Source organism: Crocodylus porosus, unplaced genomic scaffold (assembly GCF_001723895.1).
Source record: "Crocodylus porosus isolate Cpor-Errol unplaced genomic scaffold, CroPor_comp1, whole genome shotgun sequence".
In the NCBI taxonomy this organism is placed as follows: Eukaryota; Metazoa; Chordata; order Crocodylia; family Crocodylidae; genus Crocodylus; species Crocodylus porosus.
Genome location: NW_017728950.1, coordinates 71795903 through 71814114, shown reverse-complemented (window position 1 = coordinate 71814114; position 18212 = coordinate 71795903). Strand labels below are relative to the sequence as shown.

Genomic DNA, 18212 nt, shown 5'->3' with positions numbered 1-18212 from the left:
CCTATGACCCCAGCTGACTTCCTGCCCTTTGGGTGGGGGGCTGGACTCAATGATCTTCCGAGGTCCCTTCCAGCCCTAATGTCTATGAAATCTATCTTATTATTAAACAATTTGGCATTGGAGATCTACTTGCTTTTTCAAGTGTACATGGAGAGCCAAATTCATTTGCAAAGTCCTAGGAGATCCTCAGATTGAAAAAACAGTAATCCCACAAAGGACTCATACGGGGATTTGGCAGTAGCAATTTTGATTATGAGATGATGGCACAAATGAGAGAGAGGGGTTTCAGGTTTTCATTTTTAGTTTTTTTTCAGCCTGAGAGCCTTCTAATGTATCTTAAGACATATATGCACTGAGAGAAGGAGGGAGCGAGTGGTCTGCTGTGCCCACTCTCACAGTCTATAACAACAAGTCTTCCTGTTTTTTGAACTGGAAGAATACAAGTGAAGGCAGGGAAATCACAGGACACAAAGCCATTTCCAGGAAAAGCAGATAGAGTGGGTACTTGAAAAGCATTCGCCTGCATATGTGCAGAACGATTGAAAATATCTACAAATTGGTTCTCAGAAAAAAGGAATGGAAACAAAGGAGCATCTAATCAACAGGAAACCTTATGGAACACTCAGTGGACTTTGGCGTGGGTGTAAAATATAACTAATGGAGAAAACGGTTGTGATGGAGCAAAACTACCATCTGTAAAGAGATGTTCCCTACTTTCACATAGCTTTGAATCAAGTTGGATTATTAGAGGACTACAGCCCAGTTTAACTCCAGGGAAACCAATATAGAGATAAAAAAGGGCTCTTGTCAAAAAAGGGCTATTGTCAGCATGGCAGCAAGTGGTCAAGCAGTTCAAGGATTTGTCATTAAAAAGTCTCCTGGGGAGATGGAATTCAATCCAAACCTTTTCCACTCCAAAAGAGAGTGGCAGAGGTTGGGAAGGGCACATAACCCTAGAGGTGGACTTAGGAATTTTGGTGTTCTGGGCAGAAATACTCAAGACCAAGGTGGGACAAGGGGAGAGAGTCCTCAGTGTCATCTGACTACCCAAATGACTTGTAAACGGCATTTTGTAAATGCCAGACATCATACTAGAAATTCCTCCCTTCTGTGCCCCAGCACTGAAATGGGGTAGTTAGACATTGGTTGAGTGTATGTAAGATCAGGGAACAAGCACTTAGAGAAAGGAAGCAGAACTTGATGGTTTTGCATAGATTTACTGTTCAGAGCTAACCTAGTCAACTACAGGCTAGTCTGACTCCCCTTAACTTGCTAATACCTTAGAAAATTACCACTAGTAAAATAATGACTATGATTGGCTTTGGATTACTGGCATTCTGTTCAACAGGATATGAACAAAAACTGGTCCAGCTTTGGACAGACTTCAAGCAGTAAATTCTAAGAGCTGAAAAACCATCAGTTGATGACTTATAGAACCCACATTCCTAAAGTATTTAAAAAAAAGGTGGGGGGAAGAGAGTAAGTGTCTTGTCCAAGACTACCGGATGAGGTGGTGACAGACCAACTTAAGGAGCTAGCTCCTGGCTCTCAGAAAATTAAATAAACCTCCCACTAATTAAACCTCTATTTAATCCACTTGACCAAGGAGCATTTTTTTATCACATACCTATCACAGGAGTCAGCAGTAAATGGGTAATGCTCTGAAACAACCCTGCCTTTTTTAAACTGATGGACAACTGTATAATTTCTGCCCTGCCTGAAGTGTGTGTGTGTGTTTGTGTTTTTTAGATCCGTTCTGAAACCATTGCCACCTATGCCCTCTGTGGGTTTGCAAACTTTGGCTCTCTGGGACTGGTAATCGGAGGACTCAGTAAGGACAATACAGACAATACAGAACTGACCTCTGACTCGCTGTTTATCGACCCATTAAGAAAACAAAGCCTCTGTTCATTAACTAATGGAGCTCTTCTTAAACAGCTCATGGAAACAAAGGGGCATTTGTTAGCTCCAAAGAAGGACGTTTGGCTACCTGTTGATTAACTCCAAAAAGCCTGTCTGCCTGTTGTCTCTCACAGCACGGACTGTAGCCAGCATGTGGTTTGCTAGCTAATGCTGAAGTGTCTGCATAAGGCAGAGAGGAGGGGGGGAATAATCCCTGCTTAGCAGGGAGAAACCAGGCAGATATTCTGTGCCTGCAAGTCGCTGCCAGAGCTGCAGCCAGGGGGCAGAGGGGAGGGGTCAGTCCTGCTGTGGAGCAGAGAGCCCCACTAAGCCCCAAGAGCATGCCGGGATGCTGGGGTATCTGGTTTATCTTAAAACAGCAAGGGGTCTGGGACAGACATTGCATAAACTGGTTTGAGTCAAATCAGTTAAGTCTGATATTACATTCTACTGGGTTTATCTTAAACCAGTTTCAGCCATTTTCAAACTGGTTTATGTGCATTGAACATCTGTTCTTTTACAGGTTTAAACCACTTTATGATCACTTAAACCGGTTCATGTGTAATGTCTGTTCCTAGCCTGACAGGCTCCCCTGGTATAGAACGAGCATTGGTTGTGGTTAAGCTGATGTGGAAGTGTCTAAGCTCTGTTCATAAAGCTGATGCACTCACATAGCAGAGAATGTAGCCAAGTGTAGGGCCATGTAGCCGTAGCATTCCTACCCCTCAGCAGTCCACTACAGCCTTACCACCGCTTTGAGGCCTTTGGCAGCTAGAGAAGTGGCCCTTCTCTTTGGGGAAAAAAATAAAAAAAATTTAATTGAGTTCCTTGTATTCCTGTTAGCATTCTGGAAACTATTCATTTGTCTACTAGGGAGCTGCCTCACATGCAAAACATTGTTCATTTGTAATGTCTAAGGGACATTACAAATGAACATTATAAATCAAGATGTATGTATTAAGGCTTCTACCTGATTCCCCAGAGATTGATTACATACTCCAGAAGAGTTCTGAGTCAGCCCTGCTGTGATCTGATGTGACCTCAGTCTGATACAAGGAGAAAGAGTAGTTTGATTTCTAGTTGAAACTGAAGGTGCCCATTAGCCAGCTTCACTGAGCTAGTCAACACATGTTGTTGAAGCAAGTGGAACTTGCATTTTTTATTTGTATCTCATCTTTTAATAGATAGAAAAATTGCCTTTTGAATGCCTTATTAGGCATATCAAATTCCTTTTTATTTGCTCCTAATGTCCATTCTGGTGATTTGCAATTTCCCATTCTCAATGGTATACTTTGTAGGAAGGTTAACATCTTTATCTTCTTTTTTTTCCATCTTGCTTCCCAGCATCCATGGCTCCTTCCAGAAAAAGGGACATCGCTGGTGGTGCCTTTAGGGCAATGATTGCTGGCACCGTTGCCTGCTTCATGACAGCCTGTATTGCAGGTACCCTACATAACTTGTAATATCCCCACATGACCACTGGGTGGCAGTGTGTTAGTATGTTAACTTTATAAGTAGACAATGTGCATTATTTAGCGTTCCTCTCCCTTTAAGATGGAAAAGTTACTAGGGTTGAACCGAAATTTGGGATGTAAAAAAGACTGTTCTTATTTCTTATATCATATGTATCAATTTTAAAATTTGTTACTCAACATATAATTACTAATTCATAGAAAAAAAGATAATTACAAGTTACAAGTGAGTTGAAGTCCCTTCCCCACCCCTCTGCTCTGCTGTACCATGTATCTAAAAATTAAAGAAACAATGAAAAGGAGGACGAGTAAGCTGGGAAGTAGAGCTCTTCTCTTGTGTTATAATAAATGAGCATTTTGGGGCTGAGTCTGTACATCTGCAGTAACTATATTGAAGACAATGGCCTTACACTAGTAAAAGTGTGATCAGAAACAAGCCTTATATTTTCAAAGCTCCACCATGAAGTTGAGCCATGAGCTACAAAAAAATCACCATTTCAGAGAGGAAATGGCAATAATGTAACACTATGCATCACTGCAGAGATTAATTCGTTAGCCAGCTGTTGAAGGATTTAAAAAATAATCAGGTATGGTTAAATGACACAAGTTCTTTTCCTTTCCTTGAATCTAACTAGCCCCTTTCTACCTTTTTGTTTTGAGCATGCACTATGAGACTCAAAGAATTCATACTGTTTCAGTTCAGATATGAACTTGGCACATAATCTGGTTGAGAACAGCATATCCATATCAGTTTTTGTTCACTCATCTGGCCCTTCCCGTTTCTTGGAAACAAGGGCCCTTGAAAATGCACAGGTTGAAATTTTAATAAATAGCAATCTTACCCAGGGAAACTGGGGCATCAGTAAACCTTTGCAAGGAGTGGAACATGAAGTTTCCAGGCCTGACTAGAAACATAAATTCGGAAGAGGCATAAATTCTTTTCTCCACATGGCCCTTAGGCACCCCAAGTCAGTTTTTCAAAGGCATTTCAAGATACAGAAGTGCTTGAACAGATTAGACACCCAACTCCAATTGAATATACACCTAAAGACTTTTAAAAATCATGCTATTAGGAGCCAAAGTCCTGTTTTCATAGGTAACTTAAAAAATTATTGGGACTTTGGATTCTTTGACTCAAAAATCTTACCCTTAGACTCAATCTCACTATGAACTGCTTGACCACTTGCTGCCATGCTAAAACTTCAGGTATTTTGCTTTGTTGCTTTCTTACAGGTAGGACCTAATCCCCATTAAATCAGTCTTACCTTCTTAGATGACAGACAATAAACCCTCAAAATGTCAAGCAGTATACAACAGCTTATTTGAAAAAAAAAATGTTAATTTTCAGAGAGAGAGAGAGAGTGTGAAGAGAATTTTTTTGTTTTGTCTTTGTTTTTAAGATAGCCACATTTCAGAACTGTAACAAAGGACTTGATGTGTTTGAAATAAATCAGTCTCCCTGGGGATCAAGCCACTCCAGTCCCCTCACTGCTGGGTGTCGCCTGATATAAATGGGAGAAACTGTACTTGTCATTTTTCACTCTGGTTAGCAGAGTAACATAGACCTTGCCTTACTAGGAAAAAACTGTTCTTTCCTCGTATTAGCTAATGCATAGTAGCTAACAGGACGTAAAACCCTGAACACAAGGTAGCTTTAACACATGAGTTAGCAGGTCAAGGTCAAGGGTTACTCATTTCCTTGTAGTGAAAACTACGGCCTTTTCTTGATTAGCATTTTACCATATGTCACTTACCACCTCTTAGCTAGCATCAGGTAAAAACAGATCTCTTTTCCTATTGAAGACACACCTCTAGAGACTTCTGTTATAGATTAAAGCAACTAACACTACTGTACTCAATTTCCAGGAATATTATCTGTGCCTGTTGTGGAAGACGTTCCATGCTACATTATGTTAGGGAATGCCTTCAACTCAACAGGTTCACCAAGCAACACCACAAAAGTAATTAGATGCTGCCAAGACCTTTTTAACAGGTACGGACAAGTTCTTCATTCTCTCTTCAGGCTAGCTCTTTGAACTCAGGTGTTGTTTATCACTGCTGTATTTTTTGTGGCAATGTTTTAGGAAATAAAGGTAAACAAAGGTAAAGTCAATGGCAAGATACAAAAGATACATCAACATTCAAAGACATTGCTTTTTCTAGTGCAAATAATGAAAACAATTTATGAGGTGTTGTGAAAGTTTGGAATGCAAGAGTTACTGTTGCAGAGTGCATAAAACTTGTTCACCGACTTTGGTCGGTTAGTTTTCTAGCTGGAGGTCCAACAGCCTGATTGTGTTTTTGAGCACTTGACTCTGTTTCCAGGCATTGGTTACAGCATAAGTGACTGGTGCCTCCTGAATCTGGGGGCGCACCCGCAGAAGCCACTGACCCTGTCAGGGGGGCACCAGCCCTACCAACAGCATCAGTGTCGGCTGTCAAGGGGGGCACCAGCCCTGTTGAGGGGGACACGTGCACCCCTGTGCACCCCTTACTGGTCACCTATGGGTTACAGTAACATTGTACTCCTTAAAAAGATTAATACTTTAACTCTGTCTGAAAAAAATCTTTTGTTTTTTCTTGTAAATATTTATTTCTCCTCTATCAAATAAACATACTTCCTCACTACCAAATAATAGTGCACTATCTCACCATAACTACACATCGGACATAAATCAGAACCTTTTCCTTGAAGAGTGTGTGTTTGGACAGAAAACAAAACTAAAAGAACATCTTTTATTTAGATATCTTTGCACACAATATTTAGATATCTTTGGAGTGGTTTAGCTGAGATGGTCAGGAAACATTTGAAAGGCAAGGATTTTTATGGATGATATCTTTTATTGGATCAACTGCATGGTTGAGATTAGATTTAGACACTCTTTTGAATGCAACACATAGTTCTTCAGGTTGGAGGGAAAAACAGGTACAGCAAAAAATAAAAACAGCCTGCAAGGCCATGAAATTGGAGGAGAAATTCATAGAGGTAGTAGACAAGCAAATCACAGAAAAAGGATAGCTTGATTAGAAGAAAGGTAAGACCTTTCAAAAGGGAAAAGGGTGGTTATCACCTATAGTGTGAAGAAAGATTATCAGGTAGACTATAGTATGCCATAAATTCAATACCCATGTTCAGTCCTTGGTTCTTAGGTGTCCAGCCAGCTTATACATTTTTTCCTTCTAGGCTCACCTTTTCAAAGTGTTTTGTAAATTTGCACTGAGCATGAAGACAATGAGATCAGAAAGTGAGTCACTGCTCGGTGAAAAGTGTTCTCCTATATGTGTACGTGTCTCTATCCTTAAACTTTTTCTACATTTTGATATATAGTTATATCCACATAGGGTTGCTTACGGACATGGGGAAAAAACCAAAAAAGCACCTTACTGTCTACTCAGCGTGCCCCTGAATCAAGCACAGCGCATGCCCAGAAGAGAAATAGTGTCAGTTTGACCAGTTTGCCCAGCATCTGTATAGCTCATGTGCTTCAGTGGGGCTTTTTGGCACTTTTACCAGCTATTACATAAAAGTGCCAAAAAGCCCCACTGAAGCTCATGAACTATACAGATGCTGGGGAGCCAAGTCAAACTGACACAATTCCTCTTCTGGTAAAGCGCGGTATGGGGGAAGGGGGCAGTGAGGGGATTTACATCTGCCAGCACACACAGTTTCCATGAGGCCATTTGGTGTATTGGATGAGATATACCACATTTTGGGATAGACTTGTGGAAAAATCCATAGTTTCTTGTGTGTTAATTGTAGGGCGTGTTGATTGTTGCAGCAGTGGAGATGTATTGACAGGCTTTGCATCTATTCCTAAGGCAAGGTTGTGTCCCATTTGATATCTCTTGAACAGGAGAAGCTTACTTCTGACGATGAGTTGGACAAGATTAGGGCGTTATTTGAAAGCCAGGAGCGAGGACTGGGGGTTGGGAATATTCCTGTTAAGTTCTGATCTTTATCAAGGAAGGGCTGTAATTGTTTGATAATTCTTCTTATCAGTTCAAATGTAGTGTGGTAGGTGACCGCCAAGGTTGTACGCTTACAGGAGGTTTCTTTATGTACCATAGCAGGTTACTGTGAGGTATATGAGTGCTCTTTCAAAGATATGGACTATTGCAAAAATTATGTTTTTTATAACACACCGTATTGGGGGGGGAAAGGTCAATAAGGACTGTAATATGTGGTGTTAAGATTGTGACATGCAACAGATTTCTCTGCATGAGTTAGGGTAGGTACATATTGAATTCACTTCTAGGGCTGTGCAAAATTTTGCTGCCAGTTTTGTTTTGACACTGTTTCGACTCGTTTCAAGGAAAATCAAAATGAAACAGAGAGCTTCAAAACGGCCTCAAAATTGCTCACCAAAAGCATCCAGGAATGTCTCAAAGCCAAAATGGGGGCGTACACCCAATGGAAGAAATGGGCCATCACCAAGGAGGATTATACCTCCATTGCTCGAGATTGTTAGGCAGGCTAAGGCAGAGATGGAACTGGGGCTAGCAACCCAGATCAAAGATAACAAGAAGTCCTTTTTTTAAATCCATAGGGGGGTAAAAAGAAGGCACCAAGTAATGTGGGGCCTCTACAGGACATGCTTGCATTTTTCCTAAAGCATGCTTTGCTTCCCTTTTTCTGAGCAGGGACAGGGACATCCCCCCCACTGGGATTCCGGACGGACCCAGGAGAGGCACAGCTAGGACCTAGTCAGGGAACTTCTGGAGGGACTAGATGTGCTCATATCAGCAGACTCTGACAATCTCCACCCCAGAGTGCTTAGGGAATTGGCAGAGGTCATTGCGGGACCCCTGGCACAGCTTTACAAGCACTTGTGGTGCTCTGGCAAGGTGCCAGAGGACTGGAAAAGGGCCAATATGGTCCCTGTTTTCAAAAAAGGGGGGAAAGAGGACCCAGGAAACTATAGGCCCGTTAGTCTTACCTCGGTCCTGGGGAAGATCTTTGAGGAAATTATCCAAGAGGACATCTGCAAGGGACCAGTAGGGGAGATTATGCTTAGGGACAATCAGCATGGGATCATTAGAGGCAGGTCCTGTCAGACCAACCTGGTGGCCTTCTATGACCAAGTCACAAAAGCCTTAGATGCAGGTGTCATGGTGGATATAGTCTTTGTAGACTTTAGGAAGGCCTTGAACACTGTCTCTCACCCTATCTTCATTTTAAAAAATTAGGCGACTGTGGTGTTGATGCCTACACAGTCAGATGGGTCACAAATTGACTGGAGGGCCACACCCAGAGAGTGGTGGTGGACGGGTCATTTTCAGCCTGGAAGGATGTGGGCAGTGGGGTTCCGCAGGGCTTGGTCCTTGGGCCGGTGCTATTCAACATCTTCATCAGTGACTTGGAAAAGGGGGTGAAAAGCACCTTGTTCAAGTTTGCAGATGACACTAAAATGTGGGGAGAAGTGAGCACACTAGAAGAGAAGGACAGGCTACAACTAGATCTGGACAGGTAACAGAGGTGGGCAGATGAGAATAGGATGGGTTTCAATACAGGCAAGTGCAAGGTATTGTACCTGGGAAGGAAGAACCAGCAGTGTACCTACAGGCTGGGGAGCTCCCTTCTTGTCAGTACAGAAGCAGAAAAGGATCTGGGGGTCAGTATTGATTCCAAGATGAACACAGGCCGCCAATGTGGGGACATGGTCAGGAAGGCTAACCACACCTTGTCATGCATCCATAGATGCAAGTCCAGGGAGGTGATCCTCCCCCTCTGTGCAACATTGGTCAGGCCACAGTTGGAGTACTGCATCCAGTTCTGGGCGCCGCACTTCAGGAGGGATGTGGACAGTATCAAGAGGGTCCAGAGGAGGGCCACTCGCATGATCAAGGGGCAGCAGGGCAGGCCCTACGAGGAGAGGCTACGGGACCTGAACCTGTTCAGCCTCCACAAAAGGCTGAGAGGGGATTTGATGGCTGCCTATAAATTTGCCAAGGGGGACCAGCAGGCAATGGGAGAGGCCCTGTTCCCCTGAGCACTACTGGGAGGAACAAGGAATAACGGCCATAAGTTGGTGGAGAGTAGATTCAGGCTAGATATCAGGAGGCGCTACTTCACAGTCAGGGTGGCTAGGATCTGGAACCAACTTCCAAGGAAAGTGGTGCTCACCCCTACCTCTGGGGTCTTCAAAAGGAGGCTAGACAATTACCTAGCCGGAGTCATTTGACCCCAGCATCCTTTCCTACCCATGGCAGGGGGTCGGACTTGATGATCTGCTTAGGTCCCTTCCGACCCTACCAACTATGAAACTATGAAATGAGGCAAGTCAAAACACTTCAAAATGTTCTAAACGTTTTGAGTTTCAAAGCTCAAGCTGGGCTTGCCTGCAGAGAAACAGAAACTAAAGTAAGGAGAGGGAAGGGGAAGAGGGTGCAGAGCCCCAGAAGCCCCTGCACCTATCTTCTTGAAAGCTGGCAGGTTTTGTGGCCTCAGCAGGGGCCAGCATGCCTGGAGGTTTGACCCCCCTGTGGCTTAACACATACACGTGACATGAGTTTTCTGCTTTGAAGACTCTGCAGATTCCCTGAAACTCCTGCACCTATCTCCTTGAAACTTGGCAGGCTTCATGCCTTCAGAAGGCGCTACCATTCCAGCAAGAGTCATCTAAATCAGGCCAGAAATGACCAAGTTATAGGCTGTTTCAAACTTCCCCGTTATAGCCTACAAGCAAAACTTTGAAACAGCGTCAAACCAGTAAAATTGTTTCGACAAAATGAAATGGAACGGAGGTTTTGAATTGAAAAGAAATTTGAAAAGAAGTATTGTTCTGTCAAAACGCAAGTCGAAACTGAATGGTGCTGTTTCACACAGCCCTAATGTCTTCCTCTCACATCTACAAAACATTATTTTAAAAGTCAAGTCTTATTTATTTTCTCTCTTTCTCTCCTATAAATCAAGTAACTTCCTTGAGTTTTTTTGTCCTTCATTATCTTCTCTGCAGAAGTATCTTGGGATACTTACAGATGCAAGCAACAAATGTAAGGTGACCATATTTTTAAAATCAAAAGCTAGCTGCTTTTATAGTGACATTTTTAGAGCAGGCAAAAGTACCCTTTTTGTTTGAAGAGTGTATTGGTGTCAATACTGTGAGCTTCTGAACACTTATGCTTGTATGGTACTCAGGGTGGAGGGGGTTTTTTCTAATAACTTAGTGTTCTGAATGTGTCTAAGAAAAGGACTAAACACGTCACTAATATTTACTTAGAGCAGAACTCCAGCTTTAATACCATCCTCATTCATTTGAGTTTTCTCTTCATGTCATTCATCACATTGAATACATTTAATTAACTGGTTCCTGGAAAACAGCAAGTTCTATCTAATACAATAAAGTTGAACAAACATTTCTAAGATAAAAAAAACGATTTTTCAGTGATAAAATAAAAACACTGGGGCATTTCAGGAGTCCTGATAGAAGTTCCTATGGCTTAGGGACTTATTTTAAGTTCCATTAACAGGAGGAGAATTTAAAGCATTTTAAATCTACATTGTGAAAACAGGCCTGACTTTTTATTTCCCCATCTTTTCCTCAGCACCATCACAAACTCAGGTGGAAACTACAGCCTGCACTTCTTGAAAGGATGTTGCCAAATACTAGACCCTCCCACCTTTAATTGCAGTTGGACTACTAAATTATTTTGAACTACGACTGGACATAAATAAGAAGCTGGAATAGGATCTTGTCTCTGTGCTGGACTGGTGGAAGGAAAATAGAAGGGGCAAAACTTTGTTTAAGAAATATGCAAAAGTTTGAACCTTGTTTTCCTCACATAACCATACAACTCCTTTGACTCGAGTGGCATAACTCCTAAATTACACTAGGTAAGTAATAATAAGGTCAAACCCTCTTTCTGTGGATGAAGTTTTTGGTTATTAAATCATCCTGGAAAATAATATTACAACTACTATAATGGGCCCAGCTGTTGTCTGATTCTCATCTGTCTTACATTAGTAGAAACAGAAGTGATGGAGTTGTTCAAATATAAAACTGGTATAAATAAGAGATTCCAATCCAAACCATTTGGGAGCTGTTTAGTCTTGCTTCATAATTTTTGCTAGTATTCAAAATGGCATCCATTCTCACCATATTTCTTCTCTTTATAATATTGAGACATTTTTACTGTACCAAGATAATGGTGTTGCCTGCCCTTTGAACTCTATGTAGCAGAACCCTTCTAGTTCTGACCAAATGATGGTAACTATATAAATGAAAATATCCAGTTGTGAATGAGTATAAATTTATTTGTCAGATGAGACTGCAGACACAAGTCCTTAAATTCGCACTACTTGTTCCTTTGCTAATAAAATCCTACTGTTCAGGTCACTAACAAGAATAAGTCCAAGGAAATGAATGGAGTTAAAAATGTTGTAAACCTGGTGGAAAAGGAGATCAGAACTATGCAAATTATGCAAATCTGCCAGGTTCTCTCTTTGGGGAGAGCTTCTTAGTTTTATTTTTCTCATTCAGCTGTATATACTTTATTAAATAATATTAAGATTAAATTGACTAAGGAAAATAAATATGCTGTGCCTTTGTAACAAAACTTTTGTATATTTATAACGATCTGATTCTTTTATTTGATAATGAAAAACATGTTGATTACCCTTTGGTCGCTATTTTCATAAAAAAGAAATGAAAAGTATTTGGCATGATTTAGGCTGTGTTACTTTCAGGTCCTTAGTTACACCACAATGTTTTGAACTTGAAAATATTTTCAGGTGTTATTTTTAAAGCATTACACATTAAATTGTGTTATTTCCCTTTTTTAACTGCAGTATATATTCCTGCAGTTTAAGACTGTCAATGTCAAAAGATTGCAACATATAATTTGGTGGCTGAAGACTGTCAATGTCAAAGACCTAACTACAAAGCTGACATGAAGAATTTAAACGTGAAAATATCAGGAAGTTCTCAGTTGAGGCTCCCATGCCAACCTTAACTCATGTGCACGTGGAATAAGCAAACCACGTGAGTGATCTGCTAAAATAAGTAATTCTTTTACTTTCCACCTAACCAGGTGAGAAACTGCTTTGGCAATCCTCAATTAAATTCTTACCTATACTGTGTCTGTGGCAAAGAATTTAGGCCACTGCTGCTAAAACTGACTTTTATCGACTTTTGACAATTACTTCTTATTCCAGGCTCCTTAGAAAGGGTATCAATGTTTGGTAAAACTGAGGAGAGAGAGAGAGAGTACATAAAAGTAACAATGTTTATTAACATTTGTCCCCAAAATGGGACAGCAAATGTTAATGTTGCTCACTCTGGTATCATGAGATTTGCAGTAAAATCACAAGACAACTTCCTTAAAGTCCCTCTTGCTGGAATGAGATTTGCATGAGAATCTCAGCTTTCATCTTTTAAGAAAAGGTAAGTTTCTGCCCTTAACGGTTATAGATAAATTGCTAAAAATTTTAAACAAGGAAACCTTAGTGACACCAGAAGGAAGCTACACACTGTTTTTATCCCATGATTTCCAAGCCTGTCTCATGACTTTTGAGGGGTCTGGATTGAGATTTTTTTTTAATTCAGAGCTGAAAATTTTGAAATGCAGAAATATATACCCTTAAAATCCAGTTAAACAAAAGTGTTACCTCTAGCTATATAGAAAATTAAAGCCAAATCTGCTCCTAAATCTCTCTCCTATCTAGTGGTGAGACCTGTGACAAGAGATGACTCTTGTCCAAATTTCCCTGATCATGTATCTTTTCCTAGCAATAACAAAGCTATCCTATGTGCAGAAACCCAGAGGCAACCTCTTCTTCCCAGCATCCTCCAGCCAGATTTGGTCTTTTCAAATGGTTACCCTTCAGTTGACTGAAATTCTAACCCTGATTTCCAAGTCTTCTGTGCCACTGAAAGCAGATGGGATGTAATACTTTTAAGAAATGGTTCCTGTTTAGAATGAGAGAGTAATCTTTCTACCACCTGCGTGATTTGACACATTTCCTCATTTGGCAAGATTTCTACAAGGACAAGACCCCAAAGTAATTATGTGGGAGGTGCAAGGAGGGAGACTATGGGACCTTCATGTCAGCAAAGAAATCAGGTTCCTGAGGTTCAGTACCTCAAAGTCTGGAAATCTAGTAAGACAGTGCAGAATACTGACGTAAGTATAGCAAGTTTAGCCTTGTTAGGACACTTCTCTCATGGGGAAAACTTAACAATTTAAGCAAGGAGAGTTCAGGTACTATATCTGCCACTGAACCCTCCCGCCAACTTTCCTAGTTTTCTAATTGGTTTTGTATTTCTTTAAAAGAAAAAAGAAAAAAACCCTGTTTTTGTCCTAAGCCACACCAACCCTCTACAACTAAAAAAAATGCAAAAACATGATTGTAAAACCACAAAAGCCTGCATTCAGATTCACAACCAGGTACAGTGCTAGAAGCTGCATTTTAATCTTAATGGTTTAATTTTTAATTTTCATTAAATTTGATTGCATTTCCAGTATGAGACCACAATATCAAAAAAAGGCATTCTTGCCCATTAGTTCATAGATTCATAGACATTAGGGTTGGAAGGGACCTTGAAGATCATGAAGTCCAGCCCCCTGCCCCAGGGGCAGGAAGTCAGCTAGGGTCAAAGGATCCCAGCAAGATAAGTATCCAAACATTTCTTGACTGAGTCCAGAGTATGTGCCTGCACCACTTCTGGAGGGAGTCTATTCCAGGCCCTGGGGGCTCGGACAGTAAAGAAATTTTTCCTTATGTCCAGCCTAAAATGGTCTTGCAGGAGTTTGTGACTGTCGGACCTTGTTGTCCCTCGGGGGGCTCTGGTGAACAGACATTCTCCCAGATCCTGATGCACACCCCTTATGTACTTACAGGCAGCCACCACGTCCCCCCTGAGCCTGCACTTTTCCAGGCTGAAGAGTCCCATGGCTCTCAGCCTTTCATCATACGGCTTATTCTCTTACCCTCTGATCATGCATGTGGCTCTCCTCTGGACTCTCTCAAGCTTCTCGACATCCTTCTTGAATTGTGGAGCCCAGAATTGGATGCAGTACTCCAGCTGCAGCCTCACCAAAGCTGAGTACAGCGGGAGGATGACATCCTGAGATTTACTTGAGAAGCATCTATGGATGCAAGCCAGAGTTTTGTTTGCTTTACCAACTGCAACATCACACTGGTGGCTCATGTTCATCTTGTGGTCAGTCATGACCCCCAAGTCTCTTTCAGCCGTGGTGCTAACAAGCGTACCACTGCTGAGCCTATAAGCATGCTGCAGGGCGTTTTCCTGAGGTGGAGTACCTTACATTTATCAGTATTGAACATCATCAGGTTTATATCCGTCTAAGCTTATCCAAGTCAGCCTGGATCACTAGCCTATCCTCAGGTGTGGACGCTGTGCCCCAAAGTTTAGTGTGATCAGCGAACTTAGTCAGTGTGTTTCTAACACCAATGTCCACATCGTTGATAAAGATGTTAAAGAGAACAGGTCCAAGGACAGAGCCTTGGGGGACACCACTGGTCACGAAGCACCATAAGGATTCACTTCCATTGACTACTACTCTCTGAGTCAGACCTCAGTGACAATTTCCCAGCCATCAGATGGTGGTGTAGCCGAGGCCACAATTGGCCAGTTTTTCCATGGGGAGTTCATGGGACACAGGATCAAAGGCTTTTTTAAAGTCCAGATATATGATGTCAATCTCTTCTCCCTTGTCCAGGTGATATGTCACCTGGTCATAGAAGGAAATGAGATTGGTCAGGCAAGACCCACCCGTAACAAACCCGTGCTGGCTGTCCCTCAGGATGTTGCCATCAGCCAGCATATCCAGAAGGGTCTCTGATAATTTTCTCCAGAATCTTACCAGGGATCAAGGTCAAGCTGATTGGCCTGTAAATCCCAGGATCTATTTTCTGCCCTTTCTTGAAGATGGGTACCACATTGGCCTTCTTCCAGTCTTCAGGTACTTCACCTAAGTGCCATGAGTTTTTGAATATTTTTGCCAATGGCTGGGCTATGACATCTGCCAGCTCCTTGAGTTCTCTAAAGTATAATCCGTCAGGACTAGCAGACTTGAAGATGTCCAGCCTTTCAAGGTGTTCCTTTACAAAGTCTGCGCCGATGCTGGGTATAAATACACTCTCACCCTGGCTGTCCCATGTCATGCTAGGCAGGGCTGTCCCCTTGGGTTGATGAAAGACTGACACGAAGTACCCATTAAGCAGGTTGGCTTTTCCCTGGGTGTCAGTTATCAGTTGTCCCATTTGGTTCAGCAGGGGTCCAACGCTACCCTTGCTTTTTTCTGACTCCATACATATCTGAAAAAGGACTTTTTATTATCCTTGATATGTGAAACCAGATGGAGTCCGGTTGTAGCCTTGGCTTTCCTGATCCACTCCCTGCAGGTACAGACCAGTGCTGAGTACTCCTCCTTCATGGTGATTCCAGCCTTCCATCCTTTATAATTCTCTCGTTTTAGGTGTAGGAGGTCCTCAACTTCCCTGCTGAGCCAAGGAGGTTGCTGTGCCCTTTTGCTGCCCTTCCTCCTAGATGAAATGGCCATCCCTTGTGCTGTCAGGATTACTCCCTTGAGGAGTAACCACTGCTCTTAATCTCCTCTTCCTGTTGAGCTGTGGTCCCTTAGGGTCTCAACAATGAGCCTCTTGAGCTTGTCAAAGTCAGCTTTCCTAAAGTCAAGGACTTCTGCATTGCTGACTGACTTGCCAGCTTTGTGATGGATAGTAAAGGTGATCAGCTCGTGGTCACTATCACCTAGCTTTCCACCGATTCTTAGGTCATTGACTAGATTACCCCCTTTGGCCAGTACTAGGTCCAGCAACGCTTTACCTCTTGTCAGCCCATAGACTTCTTGAGTTGGGTAGAGCTCATCCATGAACATGAGGAAGCTTTGCGACCTCTCAGATTTGGCTGAGTGCTCTTCCCATGAGATGTCCAGGTAGGTAAAGTCTCCCATGATAACCATGCACCGAGAGCGTGCAGCCTCAGCCAGTTCCCTGATGAATTCCTAGTCCAGCTCCTGTTTCTGGTTAGGAGGTCTGTAGTAGACTCCTACCATGATGTCCCCTGAGCCATGTTCCCTATGTATTTTAACCCAGAGGGACTCCAGTCATCCTCCCTGGGGTGCCTCTATCAATTTGCAGGGATGTGTAGCTTTCCTGGACATAGAGAGCTACACCTCTCCTTTTATCTACATGATCTCTTCTGTACAGGGTATAGCCATCTATACCTGTGGCCCAGTCATAGGTGGAGTCCCACCAGGTCTCCTTTATCCCTATGAGATCATAGTCTTTCTTGCTGAGCAGGAGGACCAGTTCCTCCTGTATGTTCCCCAAGCTCCTGGCAATGGTGTACAGACACGTAAGTGTCCCATTGGAAGCCCTAGGCTTCCTTGCACTCTCAGGCAAACACTGTTCCGGGGCTGGGGTAGGTGTGGATTCCCTTGGGGGCTGTAACCTGCTGGTTATGCAGTAGTTGCCTAGTAGGCTTGCACTGGCAGTTATCCACCTATCCCCTGGTAGCTTTACTTTAAAGCCCAGTCGAGTAGGTCAGCCAGTCTGGCTGAAAAGAGCCTCCTCCCCAGTAGAGTGAGGTGGAGGCCATCTCTTCCTAGTTAATATGCATGTATATTTCCCAGACAATACATGGATGTTAAACATTTAGCAAAGTAATACAAGCCTTGTTACTCCTGACAATTTTCTCTTAGGATACAAAGGCTTTTATTAAGCAAGCAGTTTAATTCTTTCCTAGAGCTGAAGGAATGGTTCATTGGTTGTTGATATGGTTCTAGCAAAAGGCACTGCAATGAGAAACATGAGCGTGGGTTAGTATTACTAAGTGTGAGTAAGGTTTATAGGGAGTCCAGAAGTTCAGAATTTGACACCTTTACTCATGTACCTTACCAGGTAAGTAGTCCCAGGTGATAATGGAACTACGTGTAGAGCAAGGTACTACTCAATGGGTGCAAGTACACATGAATAAAAGCTTAGTACTCTGGAGTTTTGTTTCCAGGCACCTGTTTGAGCATGTACCCAGGAGCAAATAACTCCAAAGCAATTAGTTCCAGCGTTTATTCATGCACAGCACATAGAGCCCAGTCAGAGTAGCCCTGGCTGGCAGGGGACCCCGGGGTTCAGTCTGCCAGCCCGTGACTGCTTCAGCTGGGCTCCACGTGATGAAGAGGGGCTAGCCAGGGCACAAGGGAGTTTCAGCATAAGGCTAGCCAGCAAGCAGCCCCTGTACTGAAGCACCCTCATGCCCTAGCCAGCCAGGCAGTATCGGCAGATGCACTGCTGCACACAAAAAAACTCCAGAGCAGCCTAATACTTGAATTTATAAGTACTAGCCTGGTCCATAGTTTATCAGTTTTGTGCACCCTAATATGGACACACATGTAGGCACAGAGGTATTTACTGGGGAGTTAATTAGTCAACTGTGCGGTAAACATCTCATGTAGATGCACGCAATGTAGATAGAAGTGAGAGGTCTGAGATGTCGAACGAAATTTTCCTCTCATTTCAAGCAGTATACATTTGGAGTAACTTGATCAAAGTTGGAATTACTCCATATTTTCACCTACATAAGTAAAAGTAGAATTTAACTCCCTGGAACTGATTCAGATCAAGCTTATTGTAAATACATGTCATTCTGGGAAGCCAGTGGCATTACTCATATTATTATTAAAGGAGAGCAGAGCTGGGTCCTGTGTATAAATATATAGTACCATTGTATTTCCTCGTGTAAGCTCTGAATCGTCAAGCTAAAGAAATGCATCAGACTGGGGAAGCAGCATGAAGCCTTACCGCAGAATTACATGGACTCTGTGTTGACTGTAGGCAAAAAGGAATCACAGCATTTT

General features: G+C 42.5%; 1 protein-coding gene across 1 annotated transcript in view; it reads left to right on the top strand.

Annotated features, from left to right (window-relative positions):
* SLC28A3 (solute carrier family 28 member 3) overlaps positions 1-11724 on the top strand; it is a 74263-nt gene extending 62539 nt beyond the window's left edge. The window contains exons 15-18 of the mRNA XM_019555391.1: positions 1750-1831; positions 3247-3345; positions 5241-5367; positions 10920-11724. Coding sequence (XP_019410936.1) covers positions 1750-1831; positions 3247-3345; positions 5241-5367; positions 10920-11028 — 417 coding nt within the window. The 3' untranslated portion in view covers positions 11029-11724. The remainder of the gene's footprint in view (positions 1-1749; positions 1832-3246; positions 3346-5240; positions 5368-10919) is intronic.
* Positions 11725-18212: the final 6488 nt, after the last annotated feature.